Source organism: Ranitomeya imitator, chromosome 1 (assembly GCF_032444005.1).
Source record: "Ranitomeya imitator isolate aRanImi1 chromosome 1, aRanImi1.pri, whole genome shotgun sequence".
Classification (NCBI taxonomy): domain Eukaryota; kingdom Metazoa; phylum Chordata; class Amphibia; order Anura; family Dendrobatidae; genus Ranitomeya; species Ranitomeya imitator.
In genome coordinates, this window is record NC_091282.1 from 345435035 (window position 1) to 345456499 (window position 21465).

The window sequence follows — 21465 nt, forward strand, 5'->3', positions numbered from 1 at the left end:
TTCGGTAATCAGATATCAGGTAATGACAATGTATATTTTTTTTACAATTGTCTTTTGCCTTCAAAATAGCATCAAACGGGCAATTCTTTTTGGTAGACTTGTAAGGGAGGAAGGAAGGCTGTTACAGTCATCTTGGAGAACTAACCACAGATCTTTTTTGGATGTAGTCTTGGGCAAAGAAGTATAAAGAAGAACAAGGAGTCACGACAGTGACGATATGGCCCCACAGAACTCTGATCTTAGCATGAGCGAATCTGGGTGGAATTGTATGAATAGACAGAAGGATTTGTGCAAGCCTACATCCACAGAAGATCTGTGGTTAGTTCTCCAAGATGCTTGAAACAACCTCCCTGCCGAGTTCCATGAAAACTATGTGCAAGTGTACATAGAAGAATTGATGCTGTTTTGAAGGCAAAGGATGATCACACTAAATATTGATTTGATTTATATTTATCTTTTGTTCACTCACTTTATATTTTGCATTTTCATTTTGTCAATTGATGAAAAAAAACTATAAGGCTAGGTTCACACTGCGTTAGCAGCAGCCCGTTCAGCTCATACGCTAATGGGCTGCTGCTAGCGCAAGTGCTGGTGTTACATCGCGCTAGCGCAGATAGAGCATCTGCTAGCTCTATCTGCGCTAGTGGTGATGGAGCCGGAAACGCAGCCCGCGCCACAGGGTCCGTCACTCAATGACGGCACATCGCTAGTGCACGCCCATTGTTGGCGTGCGCTAGCGATGCGTCCGACATTGCTTTCAATGACGACGTTAGCGGACTATGTTACACCGCGTTATGCCACGGTGTAACGTAGTCCGTTTAACGGACTCCATGGACGCAGTGTGAACCTAGCCATAACACTTCTATTTTCAAAAGAATTCTTGCTTTGCAGCATTATTTTCACATCTGCCTAAAAATTTGGCTCAGGGCTGTTTATATTTTTATATAAAAAGTTACTTGTGCGTTGCTCTTTTTCAAGTCTTGAAAGGAAGACATATTGCAAGTAGAGTTGAGCAAATCTGTTTGGTTTCGGTCGCCGGATCTGAATTAGCCATATTCATGCAATATTGGTATCTTATTTGTGCCGAATGTATGTTTTATGATCGGTTCCAAACATATTTGGTAATTTCTACTCCCATTGACTCTAATGACGTTCGGCTGTGTTTGACGAATATTGCAAAAACAATATTTGCTGCTGATTGTATTTGGACCTAAATCCAAACAAATTCTCTCAACTCTAATTGTATGCGCAAACTTTGCTCAAGCTCTATTCAAGAGTCTACATGAGAAAGGGAAAGCACATGCAGTTGTCATGGGGCAATTAGAGAATGGGCTCAGCCCTGTTTGGTTCTATCCCTTTTGGTGGGAACCTGTACAGATGAACACATGAACTGCATTAATTTGAAATGCTAAGAGAGCAAGAAATTGGCCGAAAGGGGAAAAAGAAGCATCAGGTCCAGGATAGCAAAAACATGGCTCCATAATGGGAACCTTTGTTTGATCTCTGCTATTTGGTCCATCTTCAAAATTACACCATGACTTTATCTTTAAAAAAAAAATGTAGGGCACCTTGGACAATACAAAGATTCTATGTTGGTATTGCTGAGTATTTAATACTTTATATAGAATACTTTTGCCACACTGCATATTAGAATGTAGCTTTTAATGGTCACAAGCTTTCCTTTATGTTTTACAATGATGATTGGTTGACCACTTGCAATTTTTCCCCTAGCCCCATTAATGTCTTCTTAGATGCTTCCTACTCCTTTACATTATTGAATGAATTATAACTGCGGGCATGTAAAACCGTTACATTAACAGTATAAAATTACCCGACACTGTATGAACTAAGCATACAATCTCACCTTGCAATAATAGAAGTGTTGATATACTTGTTGGGTGGGAATTGATCTATTACAGAGCAATTCATGCTCATAATGGATTAAGTGGCAGTTTTGCTTATAAATATGAATTTGAAGCAGTCTAAGAGGTGCACAGCAAGTAACAACCATTAAACTTTAGAAAAGCAGGCTAAACTTGTGTGTACAGAACATAATAACAATGTGATACACAACAAAGTAATTATACAGATTCTACCAAGTATAGGAAGTAGTAAGCTCAACTGCTAAATATAAAATTATTTTTTATTATTTTATAGGTCTTACATCCTTGACTGAGGTACAGGATGCTCCACGCACCAGTACTGTCATTCGAAAAATGCCTCCCAGAGAAGGAGCTAGCTTCTCAGGTAACAAATGCATGTAATGTAACAATGTAATTAATGTGATGGATATTAAAATAAAATAAATAAAAAAAACTAGGTTCTAGTATTGACAGCAACATTGAGACGCAAAGGAGAGATGTGACAAGATGCTAATATCCCATCTTTACTACGAGAAACAGGAATGGGGTAGGGTAGGGTAGGATGTAGAGGGCATGAAGCCCTGACAGTCCTGTTCCAGAATAGTGGGATCAGGGGCGGATATGTCATTGGTGCAATCTGTGCAGCTCCACAGGGGCCCAAGATGTAAGGGGGCCCCTTCTACCTTCAAATCAGCAAGCAGTTTCAATCTCAGACACAAAGAGAGGCCCATATACTGGTCTTGCACAGGGGCCCTCTGAGTGGGATGTAGCAGAAAACAAAAAATGTTGGGGTGTACTAGCTTAAAGGGAACCTGTCACCCCGAAAATCGCGGGTGAGGTAAGCCCACCGGCATCAGGGGCTTATCTGCAGCATTCTGTAATGCTGTAGATAAGCCCCCAATGTTACCTGAAAAAGGAGAAAAAGACGTTATATTATACTCACCCAGGGGCGATCCCGCTGCTGGTCAGGTCGGATGGGCGTCTCTGGTCCGCTCCGGCGCCTCCCATCTTCATTCCAAGACGTCCTCTTCTGATCTTCAGCCACGGCTCCGGCGCAGGCGTACTTTGCTCTGCCCTGCTGAGGGCAGACAAAGTACTGCAGTGCGCAGGCGCCGGGCCTCTGACCTTTCCGGCGCCTGCGCACTGCAGTACTATCCTCTGCCCTCAAGAGGGCAGAGCAAAGTACGCCTGCGCCGGAGCCGTGGCTGAAGATCAGAAGAGGACGTCTTGTAATGAAGATGGGAGGCGCCGCAGCGGACCAGAGACGCCCATCCGACCTGACCAGCAGCGGGACCGCCCCTGGGTGAGTATAATATAACGTCTTTTTCTCCTTTTTCAGGTAACATCGGGGGCTTATCTACAGCATTACAGAATGCTGCAGATAAGCCCCTGATGCCGGTGGGCTTACCTCACCCGCGATTTTCGGGGTGACAGGTTCCCTTTAATAATTGTAACTTGGACTCCTCTGTACTATGTATTCCACTGCTTGACACTTTGTCTGGAATAAACATTAGCATGTATTGTTAAAAAAAGAAAAAATGAGAACAGTAACAAAAAATATTAAATAAAAAAAATGTTGGGGGTGATTGACTCCAATAAGTAGATCCAACCGCAGGATTATAACTGGCAGGATTTTAGCGTAATGGTGCCCACAGCTCATTGTACATATGACATGGCACGGCATGGTGCCTACGGTGTACTATTTTCCGATGCTCATTATGGGTCACAGAAGTCTGTCCTGCTATTAACCTTCCTGTTTTCCAGACTGTTCTTGAGGTCAGATGGGGTTAAAAGCACAATTGACAAACTCTGCCAAGCCAGCTGGGACAGAGTGGGCAGCTGTGAGAGAAACAGTGGGAAAGCTACTTAACCCACTCAGAACCACTTCCAACATGGCCTTTCGTAGCTGAACTCTTTACTCTTCAGTATTGCCTATTGCTTGGGGCTAGCCAAAGAGAACAAAGGCAAAATCTGTGCCATAAATGGTTTCGGTGGCTCCTTTAGGTTCCTGCCTGAGAGACGTGATGACATCACAATGTATAATAGGTCTGATTTTGGCTCTTACCCATAACCTTCTAGGGGTTGGAGTGGGGAGGGCCAGCGCTGCACAGTGCGATCCACTTGTTGCCAGAGCAACGGCTGAAATGTGGCCAGGAAATGAGATGATTATAGGATGGCAAAAGAAGAGTGAAACGTATAGAACACTGGCAAATTAGTAATGGGAGGATTCCTGTAAAGGGCACAATAATTCAGCCATCACGCTGAAAAAAAAGAAGGTATATATTGTGCACGATGTGAAGCAATAAAGAAGTGAATAACAGCACAGGAGTGATAAATGAACTGAGGAAAACAACGTTAGTAAAACTAAACAGGCTGCAAACCAAGGACAGAACAGGAGAATAGGTCAGGAATGAGAAATGACTGCAGACAGAATGGATGGCAAGGCGGGCTTGAAGTAGTGATTGCATGAGCGAGAAGGGAGGGGTATGAGAAAGAAGTGGAGGGAACGAGGACGAGAAAGATTGAATTAAAAACATCTGTTATAATATGATGGAGAGGCCGACACACACAGCTCTGGAATTATGTGCGGATCGAGAAGGCAAGAACACAAACTCTACACACACACTGTTAGGGCTAGCGGAACGCACCAAATAATAAGACAGATAGAGTATGGTGCGTTCGCAGCCCGGGGTCCACCGTGCAGAGATGGAACCTGCTGCCAAGTAATGACGGACTATATGGCGGTACTCATAAGTATACACACGTGGGTTAAACTTCACCCAGCGTGAAGGAAGCGATCCTGTTGCGTCACAGGACCACGGTACCGCACATAGAGTGCGAGCAAGTAGTCAGCGAACTCAACCCCAACTAGGATTGAAGTCCGATTAGACACTTGCTGGCACAACACCGCAACTGGGTATGTAAGGAAACTAAATAATAATATTAAAGCACAAGAGTGCATGCGGTGCCGCACTGACGAACGCCACTAACCACCCAGGCTTGGGTAAGGAAAGCACAGAGGAAGTGCACGGCGCCGTACTGGCGGTCACAGCAACTGGACGCTGTAATGTGTGATTAGTGCTGTAGGATAAGTCGGGCGCTAGACAGCAAACATACACCTTCCGCGAACAGACATTCAATAGGGAGGGTTATTTAAAGAGCGACTTTCACTCACAACATACACACATTAACAATTGTACACTAGCGCATGGCCGTGCGGTCATGCGCAGTTTATATAGTTGCAGCACAGGAAGTGGCCACAGAAACTTTGCCCTTCCAAGACCTGCCAAGAGGACCAATGGAATGTGCTGCAGAGCCTGAGCACATGACCCTCGATCTCCAACGGGAGATCTTGCCCTGGGCATGCTCAGTGTGTGCAGACAAGGACTTAGTCCCAGAGAAGTCCGCTCGCTGCTGACCAGCACTGGCTTTAATGGCAGAAGCTGAAGAAGCAGCAGTAACTCTCTGTACAGAGTGAGACTGAGCAAGACGCTGGGACCGACGTCCCTGCTGAGCAGACTCCACTGCGGCTGGATAAGAATGGGAGACCGCAGCGGAGATGGCTCGAGATTCCCCCTGTGCAGAAGCGGGAACTCGAGACCTAACACACACGCTGAAATTCTAGTAATCCTGCATTTTATTCATGGCTTTGTTCATATAACATGTGAGCCATAAAGTTGTTGAAAAAAAAAGGCTGAAAACATAAGAATTTTTGGAAGAGGAAGTAAAGCAGTGGTTGTTTTTTTTCCCCCCTGGCATATCCAAATACAGGTGCTTCTCACAAAATTAGAATATCATCAAAAAGTAAATTTATTTTAAGTTCTTCAATACAAAACGCAAAACTCAGATATAGTCATTACAAATAGCTGATCTATTTCAAGTGTTCATTTCAGTTAATGTTGATGATTATGGCTTACAGCCAGTGAAAACCCAAAAGTAATTATATCAGTAAATTACAATAATTAAGAAAAAAATACCTGCAAAGGCTTCCTAAAAGCTGGGCAATATACTACGTGACTGGGCAATATACTACGTGGCTGGGCAATAAACTACGTCGCTGTGCAATATACTACATGGCTGCCCAATATACTACGTCGCTGTGCAATATACTGTGTGGCTGGGCAATATACTACGTGACTGGGCAATATACTACGTGGCTGGGCAATATACTACGTGGCTGGGCAATATACTACGTGGCTGGGCAATATACTACGTGGCTGGGAAATATGCTACGTGGCTGGGTAATATACTACGTCGCTGGGCAATATACTACGTGACTGGGCAATATACTACGTGGCTGGGCAATATACTACGTGGCTGGGCAATATACTATGTGACTGGGCAATATACTATGTGACTGGGCACTATACTACGTGGCTGGGCAATATACTACGTGCCTGGGCAATATACTACGTGCCTGGGCAGTATACTACGTGACTGGGCAATATACTACGTGGCTGGGCAATATACTACGTGGCTGGGCAATATACTACGTGGCTGGGCAATATACTACGTGACTGGGCAATATACTACGTGACTGGGCAATATACTACGTGGCTGGGCAATATACTACGTGGCTGGGCAATATACTACTTGACTGGGCAATATACTATGTGACTGGGCACTATACTATGTGGCTGGGCAATATACTACGTGGCTGGGCAATATACTACGTGGCTGGGCAATATACTACGTGACTGGGCAATATACTACGTGACTGGGCAATATACTACGTGGCTGGGCAATATACTACGTGGCTGGGCAATATACTACGTGGCTGGGCAATATACTACGTGGCTGGGCAATATACTACGTGGCTGGGCAATATACTACGTGGCTGGGCAATATACTACGTGGCTGGGCAATATACTACGTCGCTGTGCAATATACTACGTGGCTGGGCAATATACTACGTGACTGGGCAATATACTGCATGGCTGGGCAATATACTACGTGGCTGGGCAATATACTACGTGGCTGGGCAATATACTATGTGGCTGGGCAATATACTACGTGGACATGCATATTCTAGAATACCCGATGCGTTAGAATCGGGCCACCATCTGGTTTAAAAATAAGTCCCTTAGTCTGTTTTAATAGGCTCCACAATCATGGGGGAGACTGCTGACTTGACAGATGTCTAGAAGGCAGTCATTGACACACTCCATAAGGATGGTAAGGCTACGTTCACATTAGCGTCATGCGACGCAGCGTCGCCGACGCAACGCACGACGGATCGGAAACGCACGCAAAAACGCACCATTTTTTACGCATGCGTCGAACGGATGCGTCGTAAAACGCAGCGTTTTTTGTGCGTTTTTGTTGCGTTTTCCCAAAAAACGCAGCGTTTTACGACGCATGCGTTGTCAAACAATGATGCTATCTTTCCACACAATTTAGTGTCTAGACACTAGATAACACCACCAATGAATAGAAGAGGGTGGGTCTAGTGTCTAGACACTAGATAATGCCACCAATGGGTAGATGAGGGTGGGTATTAATGTAATAGTGGTATTTATACCCCGGTATAGATTATTTCCAACCATACAGCATCAGGATGGAGCGTACCATGGAGAGTATCTACCTCAATATTGAGCTGGAATTAGCACTTGCTATTGCTTATGCTATTGCCTGTCATGAACAGAGGAAAAGAGACAAACTACGGAGAAGGAGTCGTCGGCGTTTTTGGCTACACCCTATAGTGGAAGTCCGAGAGAGTCGTGGAGCCTACCATTGTCTGTTTGGCGAATTAAATGAGAACCAGGAGAAATACTTTGAATACACCAGGATGTCACAAAACAGCTTCCGATATCTGCTGCGTCTGGTGGAAGGAACCATTTCCAGGCAGGACACGCAGCTCCGTAAATCGATTTCCCCCGAAGAACGTCTGCTGGTGACTCTACAGTACGTAATGCAATGTGAAGGATTTATATGTTCTTGACATTTTTTAAAGTAACGTGTTTTGGTTTTGTGGGGTGGGGGATTGTAATTAAGAATGAAAAATTATTTCATAACAATTTAATTAATTACATTTATTTCTTTTTCTTCTTGTCAGTTTCCTTGCTACCGGAGAGACCTTGAGATCACTGCATTTCCAGTTTCGGATTGGAGTCTTCACACTGTCTGGTATTATTGCCGACACATGCCGCGCATTGTGGGACAACCTCCGTGAGGAATTTTTACCCATCCCTACAATTGAATTATGGCAGGCCAACGCCCAAAAATTCGAACAAGTGTGTTCTTTCCCTAACTGTATTGGAGCCGTGGATGGGAAGCACATTAGGATTACCAAGCCTTCCAGAAGTGGATCTCTGTTTTTTAATTATAAAAAATACTTTTCCACCGTGCTCATGGCAATTGCAGGTGCGGACTAAAGGTTTCTCGCTGTGGACATTGGAGCGTTTGGCCGTGCAAATGATTCACGGACATTTAAGGAGTCTGATATGGGCCGAAGATTGTACGATAACATTTTTAATTTCCCCCAGCCACGACCTCTTCCCAACACCGAAGGCCCGGCCCTGCCATTTGTTGTGGTTGGGGATGAGGCTTTTCAAATGAGTGGCAACCTACTTAAACCGTACTCCAGTCGGGGGTTGGACCGCACCAAAAGTATATTTAATTATAGACTGTCCAGGGCCAGAAGAACTGTGGAGTGCGCCTTTGGAATCCTTGTCTCCAAATGGCGTATCTTAGGATCCGCTATAAATTTGAAAATTGAGACAGTGGATGAGGTGGTGAAGGCGTGTGTGGTTCTCCACAATTTTATTATTGATAAAGAGAGAGTCAACATGGAACTCGATGAACCCATACCAAATCCATTGCCTGATTATCAAGATCATCCTCTGCGGACAACTGTGGAGATTGCTCATATGAGGGACCAATTTGCTGCATACTTTGTTTCAGATGTTGGCCGTGTTTCATGGCAAGATCAAATGGTTTAATTCATCTTGGCATTATGATGTCATGTAAACACTGTGGAGTCCATGTCATTTTACCATCCTATGTAAGGTTATTGTTATAATGTCCCCTGATTGTCTAATGCGTTGTGTTTTGAAATAAAGTTCTTGTGCCTTTCCGTTTTCACAAAACAAATCTCCCATATGTTTTTCCATAGTAATCAAATTGTCAAATCCAATGTTATGTAAAGTAATGTGTGTCCCACAAAATTTATGTGAGCACCAGTACCCAAATGGACTGTGACAAAACAAAAAAATATTTCAGCCGTGTTTTCCATAGTTTTGACATATAACATGATCGGCTCCCACCTTGTCAACCATTTTTAATCCTGCTGACTATTTGCATAATGAACCTGGCTTGACAAGGAGGGAGACGATCATGTTTGCAAAACTCTACAGAGTTAACACTATTGCACTCAGGATGCTAGAATTCGTCCAGAGTCAAATAGTGGCGACACTGTGAACATTGCTACCACCTCACCTGACCAATATTCTTAAGGTACCGTAATAAAACTATTATCCAACTATACCGACCAGTGATACGACCGGACCGTGATCGTTGTTTAGTCTTCGCGTGGTTGCTGGAGAGCTGTCACACAGACAGCTCTCCAGCGACCAAAAAAGAGCAAGTCCCCGTGTAATCTTGGTAATGTTATGAAGCGCATGGCCGCACTCATGATGTTTTCCCTGTTTACCATTGTTAATGTAATTTAAAAAAATTAAAAAACCCTTACATTCCGGTGTGTGACACGTCCATCGCCGTCATCTTTCCGTACTGTGCCAGCCCTAAAGCACAGCGTTTATTAAGTCAACGGTGTGCTCTGCTTTACGGGCGGGAATCACAGTGTCAGTCACTGCGGAAAGATGACGGCGAGGGACGTGGTTGACACCTTTTTTTTGTGTGGGGGGGTATTGTTCACTTATTTGAGTGTTTAAAACACTGCGCTAGTAACCCAATATTCCCTTGTGTAAAACAAAGACATCGCTGGATCGGTGTCAAACACGCAGATCCAACACTGACAGCGTGTGATCAGTTACCCCCAAAAATTCCTAATCATTCGCTGACACCAATAATCTCACAGCAGGGGTCTAATCGTTGTACGATTTCAGAAAAGATAACGTTGGTTACACACAAAAACCAACTATATCGTTACTGAAATCGTGGTGTGATGGTACATTTTAAACTTGATATATTGAGCAATGCTGTTTGTGTTTGTAACATCTCATAGTACAATGAGCGACAGCCCTATAAAAAAAATGAATAAAAAAAATTATAAAATATTGTCAGACATTGCACATCAGGTGTTACAAACACAATATTTGTGTATACGGCGCACGGTGTGATTTGGTGCAAACTTTATTTGAGACAATAAAAACTCAGTATTTTTTTAAAAAATAACAATTTTATTAGGGACACAAAGTAAAAGAAAAGGGAAATGTTAAGGGGTATCTATGTCAGCAATTAAGGGGGATTGATATACCCCACTTTTGAGGGGTGTTGAGGAGACCGAGGAGGAGGGCGAGGGGGAGGAAGCAGCATAGTCTATGACACTAGACGGGATGCCGACATCAATCCAGCCAGTTGACGGTGGCGAGACTGCCAAAGCAGGAGGTGAGGGAGGAGGAGGGACGACCAGTGTCCTTGGCTGGCTACTCCGGCTCCGGGTAGACCCAGGCTGTGTACTAGGTGTACTCCTTGTAGACCCAGGCTGGGTACTGGGTGTACTCCGTGTTGACCCAGGCTGGGTACTTGGTGTGCTGCGGGTCGACCCAGGCTGTGTACTGGTGGTTGTTTTGGGAGCAGCCATAGCCAAGGTCGTAGTGCTTGTCGTCGTCTTCTTCTTTTTTTTCCTCCTCTCGCCCTCTGGGTGTGGGTCGGCTTCCCGTCTGTGTGCCCTTGAAGGCCTGGCTTGATCAGAACTTTGGGGCTGTGTTCTGTGGTGGCGGTGGCGGTGGCCCTCGGCACGCGGAGCTCTGTGGTGGTGCTCTGCAGCAGGAGTCGGAGTCATGGCAGCCAGCGATGGTACTGCGGGCACTGTAGTCGCTGACTGCATGACCCGAGCCTGCTGCAGAGCAGTGACATATGCGTTGTTGCAGCCCTGCATGACCGAAATCTGGAGTTCCGGCGTAAGATGTTCAACCATGCCCTTGTGAATGGCACTAAAAAAATGTTTGGCCGGCCTCGAGAGCTCCGATTCGATGTTTTCAAGACGCCGGTCGATATTGGACATTTTATCGCACAGCGCCTTGAAACCATTCTGAAATACGGTGCTCAAATGTAAAAATTCGTGCATGACCGCCCTGTCCGAGGCCCGCTGACGCTGTCGGGAAGACCCGAAGGAAGGAGCGACAGAGGCCTCGGCCAGGGGAACATCTGATGGACCGGCTGCCGGTTCGCCAGATTGTGGTGGTGCAGACCTGCTCTCGCTGTGGGATGGCTGCGACGGTTCAGATGGCGCTTCATGAAGGACCGCTCCAGAGGGTCGGACAGTCTCGCGGGTGCTGCTGTGTGTTCTGTGAAAACATAAGGAAACCATTAGTATACTAAATATAACATTTCACATGCGTCATTAATTAACTTTACCGGCGGTATCCATTGCCGCCGTTAATATTAACCTATTTTTAATATTGACACTGCATATGCCGCATCAATCTTAAAATAAAAAATGCATTTATTGATTCCAAAATAGTCACCCATGGTTGCGGTTTGTAACGCCCGACAGTTACGCTTACCGTTGGAACTGCCATGACGTCACGGTCATGTGACCGAGACGTCATCACAGGTCCTGCGAGCTGAGCAACCATGGGAACATAACCTGCCTTGCTGTAGAAGGTATGCTGTGTCTCTTATATTTTAAGTTTTTGTGTGTAAAAAAACTGGGATACACCTGGATGGGCACTATACTACTCCACTATGAAATATTGCCCGGGCATGGCCAATCTACTATGTGTTCTGTATACTTCTGATTTCAGGGAAAGAAATAGTAAGTCAAGCTCACCATTGTAGTAATCCCAGAAGGCTCAGAGCACGGAGCCGCTGTGTCAAGCGTGAGAAGACCAGAAATGAATAAAAAATACGAGGTCACCGAGGCGTGAAAAGTAAAAACTAAAAAAAAACTAAATACTTTATTCACTTCAATCAGAAGCAGAGGATGAAACATCAGCACAATACAATAAAAACACTATCTATGCGTTTCAGGTCTGATGTTCCCTGTCACCTGAAACGCGTAGATAGTGTCTATTGTATTGTGCTGATGTTTCATCCTCTGCTTATGATTGAAGTGGATAAAAGTATGTATTTTTTACTTTTCACGCCTCGGCGAGCTTGCATTTTTTTCTTCATTTCTATACTTCGTACTTGCCAAAATAAATGGCTGGGCAATAACCTACGTGGCTGGAATATAGTACGTGAATATGCATGTTGTAAAAACTAGGTGTGTGCATAGGTACTATACTTACTCTCTGCTGTCAAGGACCGGTCGCAAGAACTGCAATATACGGTTGTATTTGTACACAGAGGTCCTTGACGCTGCAGCACCACTACGGATCTGTCCCTCCTTTTTCAGGCCCCTCTTGAAACGGTCCTTCATGGAGCGCCATCTGGTCTTCAATTGTTTAACTGTGTATAAATTTTAAAAAAATATATAAGTTTTTGAGAAAAAATTTAAAACGATTACGCAACCGTGTGCAATCCCAATAGAAGACATCACACACGGTTGTGTAATCCTGGCATGATGGGTCGCAGCTGCATTTTGGAAATACTTACGAAAATTAGCTTTGCCCGTGGGGGAAGCGCTGTCGAAGCCATCCCACAGCGATTGTGCCACCTCTATCCACAAACGGCGCAATATGCCCTGGTCCGCGTGCCGGGGGTCACGGCTGTCCCACAATGGGCCCCGTTCCTCTATGGATGCCACCATCATGTCGATATTCAGTGGGTCATCATGGGCCCGTTGTGAAACCTAGAATAAATTTAAAATATTAATGTTTGCAAGATAAAAAATGTTGTCACCATCTCCTCCACCGCCACCTACCACCTCCACCACCACCCCCTCCCACCACCCCCCATACCCGCAAAAACAAAAAAATTTAAGAAAAAAAAAGGAATAGGTTTGACATAAAAACTTACTCGCCGTCCTGCAACCACAGCTTGGCCCCGTGGTCTCTGCTCCTGCTCCCTCTGTTCCTCCTGGCTCTCCTCCTCACTTGAAGAAGCCTGCAAAATAGTTTACCAAAAAGTTGAGTGACCCATCTACAAATGACAGCGAATAGTAAGCAACAGTAGATCATGTACTCACCGGACTCCTCAGCGGTGGGGTGTTGCTGGAATCGCTGGCCATAATAAAATTCTGAAATAAAGAACAAAATAACATTTATCCTATGCTCCTTGGCACAATACAGCAATTAAAAAAAAAAAAAAAAAAATTACATTTCAACCACAAAGAACATTGCACTCCAACTGAACTAACGCTGTGCAAACAACACTGCCACATTGATTAAAAGAAACAATGGCAGAGACAACCCAATGCCAGAGTAAACAAAAGCCTACAGATAACAAAACAAATATACAACAGACCCTATGTGGTAATCCCAAAAGAGAGTTTTTTTTTTTAAAAAAAGGCCAGTATGCACGGAGCAACCCAATTAACACAATAGATTTTTGAAAGGAAAAAATTAACAACCCCCAAAAATTAAGGGCAGAAACGTTAATAACACACCATACTTTACAATAAAACCGACAGGGCCGGAGACAATAAAAGGCCATACAACGCCATACATCACAACCAGAAACATACAACAATGTCTTTACATAACCACAGTGCAGAACATAATACACAACTTGCAATATAAATTATTACATTTAATAAAAGTGCGCAGAATCATTCTATACTACCATACTTTACAATAAAACCGACAGGGACGGAGACAATAAAAGGCCACACAACGCCATACATCACAACCAGAAACATACAACAATGTCTTTACATAACCACAGTGCAGAACATAATACACAACTTGCAATAAAAATTATTACATTTAATAAAAGGGCGCAGAAACATTCTATACTACCATACTTTACAATAAAACCAACATGGCCGGAGACAATAAAATTCATATAACGCAAGAATAAAACATCACAACTGAATCCAAAAAACACCACCAAACCAATAAATGGAAATCTATCCTGGAAAGAACAATAATCAAGGCCGCAGACAATGAAACGCCATCCTATACCACGCCATACATCACAGCCAAAATACCACAATATCTTTAAACAACCACAGTGCAGAATATAATACACAACTTGCAAAAACAATTTTAAAAAACATGTAGAAAATGCACAGAATCATTCTATACTTACATCTCTGGACAGCGGATGAAAAGACAGTCTGTTCTGATGTGTAGCCTGATGTGTAGCCTGCAGCAGAAGTGACAAACAATCCAACATTTTCTTTATACAGTGGGGCAAAAAAGTATTTAGTCAGTCAGCAATAGTGCAAGTTCCACCACTTAAAAAGATGAGAGGCGTCTGTAATTTACATCATAGGTAGACCTCAACTATGGGAGACAAACTGAGAAAAAAAAATCCAGAAAATCACATTGTCTGTTTTTTTAACAATTTATTTGCATATTATGGTGGAAAATAAGTATTTGGTCAGAAACAAACAATCAAGATTTCTGGTTCTCACAGACCTGTAACTTCTTCTTTTAGAGTCTCCTCTTTCCTCCACTCATTACCTGTAGTAATGGCACCTGTTTAAACTTGTTATCAGTATAAAAATACACCTCTGCACACCCTCAAACAGTCTGATTCCAAACTCCACTATGGTGAAGACCAAAGAGCTGTCAAAGGACACCAGAAACAAAATTGTAGCCCTGCACCAGGCTGGGAAGACTGAATCTGCAATATCCAACCAGCTTGGAGTGAAGAAATCAACAGTAAGAGCAATAATTAGAAAATGGAAGACATACAAGACCACTGATAATCTCCCTCGATCTGGGGCTCCACGCAAAATCCCACCCCGTGGGGTCAGAATAATCACAAGAACGGTGAGCAAAAATCCCAGAACCACGCGGGGGGACCTAGTGAATGAACTGCAGAGAGCTGGGACCAATTTAACAAGGCCTACCATAAGTAACACACTATGCCACCATGGACTCAGATCCTGCAGTGCCAGACGTGTCCCACTGCTTAAGCCAGTACATGTCCGGGCCCGTCTGAAGTTTGCTAGAGAGCATTTGGATGATCCAGGGGAGTTTTGGGAGAATGTCCTATGGTCTGATGACTTGTCGTGTTTGGAGGAAAAAGAATACTGAGTTGCATCCATCAAACACCATACCTATTGTAAAGCATGGTGGTGGAAACATCATGCTTTGGGGCTGTTTCTCTGCAAAGGGGCCAGGACGACTGATCCGGGTACATGAAAGAATGAATGGGGCCATGTATCGTGAGATTTTGAGTGCAAACCTCCTTCCATCAGCAAGGGCATTGAAGATGAAACGTGGCTGGGTCTTTCAACATGACAATGATCCAAAGCACACCGCCAGGGCAACGAAGGAGTGGCTTCGTGAGAAGCATTTCAAGGTCCTGGAGTGGCCTAGCCAGTCTCCAGATCTCAACGCTATAGAAAACCTTTGGAGGGAGTTGAAAGTCCGTGTTGCCAAGCGAAAAGCCAAAAACATCACTGCTCTAGAGGAGATCTGCATGGAGGAATGGGCTAACATACCAACAACAGTGTGTGGCAACCTTGTGAAGACTTACAGAAAACGTTTGACCTCTGTCATTGCCAACAAAGGATATATTACAAAGTATTGAGATGATATTTTGTTTCTGACCAAATACTTATTTTCCACCATAATATGCAAATAAATTGTTAAAAAAACAGACAATGTGATTTTCTGGATTTTTTTTTTCTCAGTTTGTCTCCCATAGTTGAGGTCTACCTATGATGTAAATTACAGACGCCTCTCATCTTTTTAAGTGGTGGGACTTGCACTATTGCTGACTGACTAAATACTTTTTTGCCCCACTGTATATGGGGGATGTTGTTATCACTGTTTGCACTGTCTAGACACTGTCTAGACACTTTTTTGTTTAATTTTATTTAACGACGCATGCGTCGCACAACGCACGCATGACGCACACACGCGACGCAAGTGCGTTGTCAATAGGTTTCAATGGGAAATTGTAACGCAATGACGACGCACGAGCGACGCAAGTGCGACGCGTGCGTTTTTTGACGCTACAAAAATGCAACATGTAGCGTCTCCGACGCCACCCAGGTGCGTTGAAACGACGCATGCGTCGTGCGTTTTTCCAAAAACGCACGACAACGCAACGCATGCGTCCCCAATGATAAAGATAGGGGCGCATGACGCATGCGTTGTCGTGCGTCGACGACGCTGCGTCGCATGACGCTAATGTGAACGTAGCCTTAGCCACACATGGTCATTGCTAACGAAGCTAGCTGTTCACAGAGTGATTTGAAAAGTGCTGATGCTCAATCCAAAAGGTTAATAAACCTGAAACCTGAATATTTAAGAAAGTAAAATTTGGGTTTTGGGAGAATAGCTATGTATGCAGAATTATTAGACAGCTATTATTGTTCAGAGTTATGTAACTACATAAAAGATGTGTATTTTCCCTTTATTTTCAACTGTAAAAGTGAGAATAATAATTAAACAACTCAAAATATACAAAAATAGCCCCCCTTCTTTTCAACAACAGCTACAGTATAAGCCTTCCATCTATGAAGTCTGTTAGTTTCTTAATCTGTTGACAAACAACTTTTTGAGCAGCACCAACCACAGCCTCCTAGACACTGTTCACTGTAAGGGTCTAGGTCAGGTGAGGAAGGGGCCATGTCATTATTGTTTCATCTTTAAGGCCTTTACTGGCTAGCCAAGCAGTGAAGTACTTTCGATGCATGCGATGGAGCATTGTCCTGCATAAAAATCTTTGTCTTCATGAAAGATACAGATTTTTTCCTGTAACACTGCTTTAAGAAAGCGTCTTCTAAAAATTGCTAGTAGGTTCAGGAGAGGATTCTGGGTCCATCTTCAACACGAAAAGGTCCAACTAGCTCTTCTTTAATAATAACAGTCCATAGCAATACCCCACCTTGCTGGGGTTCAGGTTGAAGTGGAGGTCTGTGCCCGTTACTGATCCAGCCGTGAGCTCGTCCATTTGGGCCATCAAGGGTAACTCTCATCTCATCAGTTCATAAAACTTTTGAAAAATCTGTCTTTTGTTTGCCCAGTCTTGATGTTTCAACTTCTGTGTCTTGCGCAGTGGTGGTCGGATTTTATCCTTCCTTACCTTGTCCATGTCTCTGAGCACTGAACACCTTGTATTTCTGGGCTCTCCAGGGAGATTGCAGTTCTGCAATATGACACGACTGGAGAATAATGGGTTCTTGGTGATTCATGTTTGATTCTTATTATTATTTTTGTTTAATTTTTCCTGAGGAAAACAATCTGCCTAATGATTCTGCACACCTTGATAAAGGGTGTTGATATCCTTAGGCCTCACTTCCGTCATTACACAAATACACATTACCTGATATTCTTCATTCAATAAGCTTTCAGGTTCATACAGTTTGGAGTTGGAAAATCTGAATAAAATGATAATATGGTCAAAATACTCAGTTACCTAATAATTGTGCACATATAGTGTATTATATGTGCAACCACTGCTTTACTTCCAAAATGTTTTGAGATTTTTTTTCAACATTATAGCAACATGTACACCATGTTCCAAATTATTATGCAAATTGGATTTAAGTGTCATAAAGATTTAATTGCTTTGTTTTTCAAATAAACTTGTGGATGGTATTGTGTCTCAGGGCTCAATGGATCACTGAAATCAATCTTAAACACATGTGATAATTAGTTTTCCAGGCGATTCTAATTAAAGGAAAACTATTTAAAAATGATGTTCCACATTATTAAGCAAGCCACAGGTTTCAAGCAATATGGGAAATAAAAAGGATCTCTCTGCTGCTGAAAAGCGTTAAATATTGCAATGCCTTGGACATGGTATGAAAACATTAGATATTTCATGAAAACTTAAGAGTGATCATCATACTGTGAAGAGATTTGTGACTAAAACAGAGCACAGCCAGAGTTCATGCAGATAAAGGCATAATGAGGAAGGTTTGTGCCAGACAAATTCATTGGATTAAGAGAGCAGCTGCCAAAATACCACTACAAAGCAGCAAACAGTTATTTGAAGCTGCTGGTGCCTCTGAAGCCCCTCGAACCTCAAGGTGTAGGATCCTTCAAAGGCTTGCTGTGGTGCATAAACCTACTATTTGGCCACCCATAAACAGTGTTTACAAGCAGAAACGGTTGCAGTGGGCCCAGACATACATGAAGACTAATTTTCAAATAGTCTTGTTTACTGATGAGTGTTGAGCAACCCTGGATAGTCCAGATGGATGGAGTAGTGGATGGTTGGTGGATGGCCACCATGTCCCAACAAGGCTGCGACATCAGCAAGGAGGTGAAGGAGTCATGTTTTGGGCCTGAATCATGGGGAAACAGCTGGTAGGGCCCTTTAAGGTTCCTGAAGGTGTGAAAATGACCTCTGCTAACTATGTAGAGTTTCTGACTGACAACTTTCTTCCATGGTATAAAAAGCAGAAACGTGCCTTCAGGAGCAAAATTATCTTCATGCATGACAATGCACCATCTCATGCTCCAAAGAATACCTCTGAGTCATTGGCTGCTATGGGCATAAAAGGAGATAAACTCATGGTGTGGCCACCATCTTCCCCTGACCTAAACCCTATAGAGAACCGTTGGAGTATCATCAAGCAAAAGATCTATGAGGATGGGAGGCAGTTCACATCAAAACAGCAGATCTGGGAGGCTAGTCTGACTTCATGCAAAGAAATACCAGCAGAAACTCTCCAAAAACTCACAAGTTCAATGGTTGCAAGAATTGTGAAGGTGATATCAAAGAAGCGGTCCTATGTTAACATGTAACTTGCCCTGTTAGGATGTTTTGGAGTTAAATACCGTATATACTCGAGTATAAGCCAAGAATTTTTTTAGGCTGAAATTGCCCCTCTCGGCTTATACTTGAGTCATTCCCAGGGGTCGGCAGGGGAGGGGGAGCGGCAGCTGTCTAATCACACTCACCTGCTCCTGGCACGGTCCCTGCAGTCCCTGGTTCTCCGGCGCTGACAGCTTCTTCCTGTATTGAGCGGTCACATGGTAGTGCTCATTACAGTAACGAATATGGATGTGACTCCACTCCCATAGGGGTGGAGCCACATATTCATTACTGTAATGAGCGGTTCCATGTGACCGCTCAATACAGGAAGAAGCTGTCAGCGCCGGAGAAGCAGGGACTGCAGGGACCGCGCCAGGAGCAAGTGGGTATGGGGGCATTGCGCGATATTCACCTGGCTGCGTTCCACTGCTGGGCGCCACTCCGTCTTCCGCATCCTCTGCAGTGACGCTCATGTCAGAGGGCGCGATGATGTTAGTGTGCGCGCCACCCTCTGCCTGAACGTCAGTGCAGAGGAAAACGGAGCGGCACCCAGCGGTGGACTATAGCAATTGCCGAGGGCCTGAGCGACGAGAGGTATGTGATTTTTTTTTTTCTTTTAGTCACAGCAATAGCATATGGGGCAAATGTGTCTATGGAGCATCTTATGGGGCCATAATCAGTATTTGTGGAGCATTATATGGGGCAAATGTCTGTATGGAGCATCTTATGGGGTCACTAGATGGTGGCCCGATTCTAATGCATCGGGTATTCTAGAATATGTATGTATATAGCAGCCACATAGTTTATAGCACAGGCCATGACATATTCTTGAATACCCGATGCGTTAATACAGGCCACACAGTATATAACAGCGGCCACGTAGTATATAACAGTGGTCACGCAGTATATAACACAGGCCAAACAGTATATAACACAGCCCACGCATTATATAACATTGCCCACATAGTATATAACACTGCCCACGTAGTATATAGCAGCCATGTAGTATATAACGCAGGGAGTCGCTGATTGGTCACGCCGGTTGGGAGCGAGCGATCAGTGAAGCGTGAATTAAATCCCGCGCCAATGTCGCTGATTGGTCGCACCCAGCCGGCGCGACCAATCAGCGAAGAGTTGGGACCGGAGCATCGCGAGCTGCAGGAAAAGCTGCTGCAGAGGCGACGGAAGGTGAGAATGTAATGATTTTTTTTTTTTTTATTATTATTTTTAACATTATATCTTTTTACTATTGATGCTCCATAGGCAGCATCAATAGTAAAAAGTTCATCACATAGGTTTAAATCTCGTGCCAATGTCGCTGATTGGTCGCGCCGGCTGGGTGCGAGCAATCAGGGAAGTGGGATTTAAATCCGGCAGCAATGTCGCCGATTCGCGGCCTGCGTGCCGCGACCAATCAGAGAAAGGCGCAGTCCGGCATGAAGCATGGTTCAAATCCCGCGCCTATTCACGGCCTATGCCTGTCGCAGCGACATTGCCGAGGGATTTAAATCCCGCTTCCCTGATTGCTCGCGCCCAGCTGGCGCGACCAATCAGCAAAATTGGCGCGGGATTTAAATCGCGCTTCGCTGATTGGTCGCGCCCAGCCGGCGTGTCCAATCAGCGAAATTGGCGTGGGATTTAAATTCCGTTTCCCTGATTGGTCGCACCCAGCTGGCGCGACCAATCAGCCACATTGGCGCGGGATTTAAATCCCACTTCCCTGATTGCTGGGCGCGACCAATCAGCGAAGTGGTGGGACCGAAGCATCACGAGCCGCAGGAAAAGATGCTGCGGAGGCGATGGAAGGTGAGAATGTAATGATTTTTTATTTTTTTTATTATTTTTAACATTATATCTTTTTACTATTGATGCTGCATAGGCAGCATCAATAGTAAAAAATTAGTCACATAGGTTGAAATCCCACGGCAATGTCGCTGATTGGTTGCGCCGGCTGGGCACGACCAATCAGGGAAGCGGGATTTAAATCCTGCGGTAATGTCGCACTGACTGGGGGGGGGGGGAGTATGGAGGGGGCACTGAGTGCAGGGGAGTAGGGAGCGGCCATTTCGCGGACTGTGCTGGTCGCTCCCAAGAGTGCATTGCGGTCTCGCGAGATGATGACGTAGCGGTCTCGCGAGACCGCACGTCATCATCTCGCGAGACCGCAATGCATGGACCCGAGCGTCGCGAGGAGCGGGAAAGGCCTGGGCTGCATCCGGGGGCCGACAGAAGGTGAGTATATAATGATCTTTTATTTTTTTTATTTTTAACATTAGATCTTTTTACTACTGATGCTACATAGGCAGCGTCAATAGTAAAAAGTTGGTCACACAGGGTTAATAGCTGCATTAATTGAGTGCATTACACCGTGGCATAACGCGGTCCATTAACGCTTCCATTAACCCTGTGTGAAGGCTGACTAGAGAGGAGTATGGAGCGGGCACTGACTGTGGGGAGGAAGGAGCGGCCATTTTGCCGGCGGACTGTGCCCGTCGCTGATTGGTCGTGGGCGTTTTGCCACGACCAATCAGCGTCTTGGATTTCCATGACAGACAGAGGCCACAACCAATGAATATCCGTGACAGACAGACAGAAGGACAGAGAGAAAGACGGAAGTGACCCTTAGACACAGGCCCGGCTCCAGGAT

General features: G+C 44.4%; 1 protein-coding gene across 1 annotated transcript in view; it reads left to right on the forward strand.

Moving 5' to 3' along the window:
• The window catches only part of EMID1 (EMI domain containing 1), a 247384-nt gene that overhangs the window by 22408 nt on the left and 203511 nt on the right, over positions 1-21465 (forward strand). Inside the window, exon 4 of the mRNA XM_069759923.1 lies at positions 2158-2247. Coding sequence (XP_069616024.1) covers positions 2158-2247 — 90 coding nt within the window. The remainder of the gene's footprint in view (positions 1-2157; positions 2248-21465) is intronic.